Genomic DNA, 5,700 nt, shown 5'->3' with positions numbered 1-5,700 from the left:
CCCCGTGCAACGTCATCTTACTGTGGGTTACAACGTCATTGTGAACGTCACAAGGCAGCTTCGACGGTTTCTTTTAAACTTATATATGTTTACTCATATATATATATTTTACTTTCAAAAGGCTGAATTAATGACAGTATCTAATCTTTCTTGTTTAATTTTTTTTTTTTAAACAGGAAAAGATAATGTCATTAATTCTGCCTTTAAATCCTCCTTGACTTTTTGCTGCTTTTGTGAAACTTTTTGGAATAACTTTTGTGCTTTTATTGTTGAACTTTTTATGTTATTTTGAAAACTTGTGCTACTTGGCACCATAGAAGATAACACAAATTCGAGTTTTGTTTTTTCTTATTACTTTTTTGGCTAAATTTCACATTCATAAAGCCACATTTACAGATGAAAATCTATGGTAGTCAAAAAGAAGCTAGATTCATTTCATATAAATGTCTTTTCATGAAATACATGAAATTCATGAAATTGACTTATTGCAAGCCTTAACTCATTTTTGCAAAGAGCTGATCGAATATGGCAAAAATAATAATGTAAAAACATGTACTGTAGATTAACGTAATGTTAATGTATGATATATGCTAATATTATTCTTGTTATCTTTGTATAATTTTTTATAAATGTCCCTGGTATCATCATCATGCCAATGCTAAAGATATGCTGTACATTATTTCCGTCATTATTTTAAAATACTACAACAATAACAATTATGATAATTATAAAACTTAACATTTAAAAAAATAAAATAAAATTAATACGGATTTTAAAAAAACTGGAAAAATTGCAATTATTGAACAATTGAAGACGTTGTTGCAGTACCCAATATTCTCCACTTGGTGCCGCCAAAGTTCCATCACATCGTCCTGGATTTAAAGTTTACCCAACAACAGTGCTGTGGCCTGTTACTACTGAGTTATCTGGGTAACTTCGCTGAGTATCACACAAAGTCCAGGTTCATGTTCCAAGGTTTACTTAGAAAAAATATTCAGGTAACCAGAAGCTTGAAACAAGCCAATAAATGTCAAAATTTCAAATAAAATCAAGAAGCAACACAGGGTAAAGGGAAGGTACATCAAATCAAGGTCCATCCATCCATCGTCAACCGCTTATCCTGCATACAGGGTCGCGGAGGCCTGGAGCCAATCCCAGCAGACAATGGGCAAAAGGGGGAGTACACCCTGGACAGGCCGCCAATCCATCGCAGGGCCACACATTGATAAACAACCAGTCACACTCACACCTAAGGACCATTTAGAGCCACCAATCAACCTAGTCCGCATGTTTTTGGACGGTGGGAGCAAGCCGGAGCACCCAGAGAGAACCCACGCACAACATGCAAACTTCACACAGAAAGGCCGGGACGACTGCGGTTAAAACCCCGGACCTTCTTGCTGTGAGGTAACAGTGCTTATGGTAGTAGCTTAATACTTAAGCTTAATAGCTTAAGGTTATTTAAATAAATTTACAGAATCCATTACTTGCAGTGGTGGATGCAGTTCTATAACTAGATCATTTCCTTGAGTAAAAGTACTAATACTTGTACTTGTACTAGACTTGTAAGAAAAATCTGTTCAAAGTGAATGTAAGTAAGTATTAAAGGTACAGGTGCTGTGACTGTTATTATATCATTAGATTAGTATTACTCATGCATTAATATAAAAGCAGGATTTTACTGTTGTAGTTGGTTGATCAGTTTGCTGAATATTTTTGTATTAATAGATTGCTTTTTTGGTTTATAAAAATTCTGCAGTTAGTGAGAAGTGCCATCACAATTACCCAGGGTTCAAAGTAACACAATCACAATGTTTGTTTTTAAATAAGTAAAAGGAAAAGTAGCAAATCCTCCCATTTGAGAAGCTGGAACCATGAAATGTTTGCATTAAAAATGACTTAAACAATTATCAAAATAGTTGCCAATAAACTTTCTTTCAATCGACTTATTGATTCATTCAATTCAGCTGTAAACAGTTGGGTAGTTTAATGTATAACACAACATCGTATTTTACAAGTTCTGCATGTTTTGTGTGTAAACTTTTTAATGTGTAAAATAACTAGTAACTAACGCAGTCAGATAAATGTAATGAAGTAAAATGTACAGTATGTCTCTCTAAGTACAAGTAAAGTCCCATGAAAATAAAATACTTAACATACAAGCATGTCACATACCAAGGCTGATTACCTAGCTTAAATGTTAATGTTGAATTTCTTCATAAACTAAAAGAAACAACCAATCTGCTGATGAACTGTCCTTACATTTTGGGCCTGTCAGTGTCCTACAGGAATCCTTAGGCCATAACTGCAGTGGAGAGAGTCTACACATTAAAGAAAAAATCCATGGAGATACACCACTAGATATCATTTCTGACCATTTCTGAGGAAAGCGTTTAAACATATTCTTTATGTAGTGATTTCCTAGAATGCTTTTTATTAACATCCAAAGAGTAGGGGAAATACATGAACCTGAATTAAATGTATGTATATATATGAAACAAAGAAGTGGATTAGTGTTTTAATACTAGAGCGTGTTTGGGATGATGCTCACATATTTAAAACACAACCTGTCTTGTGGCTGCATTGCATTCTGATCTATCTCTGTCTTATCTCTGGTTCTCTCTTTTGAGAAACGCCAAAAACATGAAGTTTAGGTGATGCTATGACTTCATCACAGACGCAGGGAATATTTAGACATTATTTCTAATGATGTTATCACTGTTTATAGACCGTTTTAAAGTTCGCTTTTTGTCTTTTAAGATGTAGCTAAAGAAACTGTGAAACTGTCCCAAAAGGATCAGTCAAATCCACTATCTTTAGCAAAACAGCAAATCAAATGGTCTCATCTTAATGTCCACTTAGCGATTGAATTACACTTTCTTCTTCTCAGATAAGGTTGTTATGGCATTGTACATGTTAACATTGTAATTTTTCTGAGCACATTAACGACTTTTCGTTGTTGGACAAGACAAAATTACATTTTCCAATCTGTTGAGGAAGGTTGTGGTAAGATTGTTTCGGTCAGCTGCTTTTCAACGGCTGATCAAACTGATCAGAGTTAACTGGTGAGAGTAAATATCCACACAAACAGATGCTACGTGCACACATGATGCATGTAACCAAACCAAATTCAACTCCTTTGTAAGCACGGTTTATTGGCACACATAATGGTAAAGCATACATACCAGACATCAGATATGACACTGAACACCTCTGCTATATAATGTACAAATGGTGTCTAATAATACTAGGCTCAAACATATTTAGAAATGTGTTAGCTTCCTTACAAATGCACAAATAAATACCCATAAGATCCAATTGTATAAAGACATCTGTTGTTGTCTTCTTGCCCATTTCCAAACAAAAGTCCAACAAAAGAGATCAGGGATATAATATCAATCCGATTAAAGATTATAGAACAATTGTGAACACAAAAACAGGGACCTCAAACCATTTCTGTGGGGTGGATGGGATTTTATCTGAGCGTTGTTTTCAAAATGTAAAATTGTTTTTCTTCCTGTGTCACAGAATATACAAGAAATATGATTATTTGAATGTGTGGTTTGTTAACTTTGTGGCTTTGGTTCTGCACTAGCTAAACTAAGCACTAAGAGGACAGGGAACATTAGAGAGTTAGAGGCAAACCAGCATCCATCCAAACCACCCAACAGAAATCTCAACCTCCTGTACAAAACAAAACAGCTGCCATAACCAAACTAGTTTCAGTGGCTGATTTACAGTGGACAAGATAGATTCCACCTCTATTTACAGAGCTACAAACCTTGTAACAGTGTTCCCAAACTGATGAACCCAAAAGGAAAAGCAGACTGATGTACTGAAGTACATTTACCAAACAAAATAAAAATCCTATAAAATCATGCAGGAAAGGGCTTTAGTATCAGTTTGGGAGTAGGTCGTTAAAGGGAAAGAAGTCCAATTTTTCGAGGAGGGAAGAAAAACAAAATCAACATTAATGCATCAATGCATGTCGGCAAAGTTCACATACTGATCGGCAAAAATTACAACGTGATTGCAAAGAATTCTGAGAGAAGCAAAAATACCAATAGACTACGAACACAATCAAACTGGTTTGCATGAAATCACAATCTGTGACGACCGCAGTAATGTGGAAAAACAATCCTAGGACACGATTTACCCTCGTTTGAAAGGAGTCCACAGCGGTAGAGAACTTTTATTTCCTCTTAATTGGAAATGGAAATAAACAGCAACAGCAGAAAAAACCAACAGCCAACTGAATTTCCAATAAAAATGCAATTGCCTCAAACAATGTTCTTATTTGTCTCCAATGTGATAAGATGCTTCCATTGGCTCTGTTGGCTGTTAAAAAACATCTTGCCTTCTCACCGTTGAGCTTGCCATTTTTTGAGACATTTTGTTTGTTGTTTTTATTCTATTTTTTCCCCCACTGTCAGCATGATGACTTGCGACCTGCAGGTCAACCAATCACAGCTGTAGTATTCCACTAGACGAGAGGTTTGTATCTGAGGGCACAAGGAGGAGAATTCGATCCGCAATTTTCCGCCGCATTCTTGAAAAAAATGCAGAAACCTTACTATTTTTACATTACAGTTGCATACGACCTGTATGCATCTGATGTCTTTGACATGTGGATATTGCTGTGCAATGCTGGCAGTTCTCAGTGTTCTCCAAGATGTTACAGTGAAGAAAATATCCAGAACGGACGTATTTTGGCTGGACATGCCAGTGGTGAGTTTGCAGACAGGGGTACAATGTTATGAGGCGTAGAAGCACTGCCCTCAGGGGAAGGGGATAGGTTAAAAAGTCCAGTCCACATGGAGTCAAGGATCTGTTGTTTTCTTCTTCTTTTGTTTTACTGTGAGGGCTGGGGCGCTGTGCTCTCAGGCTTGCTGTCCTGGGCGGCAGGGGGTTTGCTGCTCCAGGGGCCGTTATTCCCCAGAGCGGGGGAGCTGTTGAAGTCGTCCTCGTCATCCAGGCCGTTGGTAGCGTCGTACTGTGTGTTCTCCAGACGAGTGATCAGACGCTCATCCTCGTCCCCGAATTCGCCACCCATCAGGGTCGGCTCGCCCACCACCATCACATCCTGCAGAGAGGCAGAGACATGGAGAACAAATTTACAATTTGAAATGGTAATTACGACACATATTCAAACTGAATCCCATTTTGTTACAGTTGTGTTACTTAAAGGCATACTTTTTATTCACATAGTATTTTTCAGGGATAGAGCCAAGCAACCTAGTCCACCATATATATTTAGTTTACCCAATGGATTTTTGAATGGGTTCATCACACGTGTGCTTCTTAGAAAAGAGTATGCAAACAATACACTATTATTGTGTGTGTAAATATAAGGTTAACACTACATTTAGCCCTCTCCATCATCTTTTAAAATGTATTAAGTTTTGTCTTGTTGTTAAGCAGGCACATAAAGGAAATGGAGACACTATGCACAAAACAAATAATCTTTTTAGCCACATTCTTAAATGTGCTCAAGATTTACTCAGGTTTTAAAACTGGTATACAGATATAATACATTCTTACACAGCCACACGTGATGTGTTTTCAGTTTTGTGCAGGACCATCCATATTTAGCCTCGGGGTGATTCAAAATTAACATGCTAAAGTGAGTGAGAAATCACCAGAGAAGATATTAATGCATATCTGTTTCATCTAATTCTAAGACCAGAGCACCCTCTGAAT

The 5,700-nt window shown here is 36.9% G+C and overlaps 1 protein-coding gene across 5 annotated transcripts in view; it reads right to left on the bottom strand.

Annotated features, from left to right (window-relative positions):
- Positions 1-3,135: 3,135 nt before the first annotated feature.
- The window catches only part of ldb2a (LIM domain binding 2a), a 93,355-nt gene continuing 90,790 nt past the window's right edge, over positions 3,136-5,700 (bottom strand). For all 5 annotated transcript variants that reach the window (XM_038699547.1, XM_038699549.1, XM_038699548.1 and 2 more), the window contains exon 9: positions 3,136-5,083. In XM_038699547.1, the coding sequence (XP_038555475.1) occupies positions 4,853-5,083 (231 nt within the window). In that variant the 3' untranslated portion in view covers positions 3,136-4,852. The remainder of the gene's footprint in view (positions 5,084-5,700) is intronic.

The sequence above is a fragment of the Micropterus salmoides genome, unplaced genomic scaffold (genome assembly GCF_014851395.1).
Source record: "Micropterus salmoides isolate LMB-PRFRI ecotype aquatic unplaced genomic scaffold, ASM1485139v1 Ms_hic_scaffold_5, whole genome shotgun sequence".
NCBI classification, from domain to species: Eukaryota; Metazoa; Chordata; class Actinopteri; order Centrarchiformes; family Centrarchidae; genus Micropterus; species Micropterus salmoides.
Note: the sequence above shows the minus strand (reverse complement) of the source record. Positions and strands in the feature narration are given on the sequence as shown.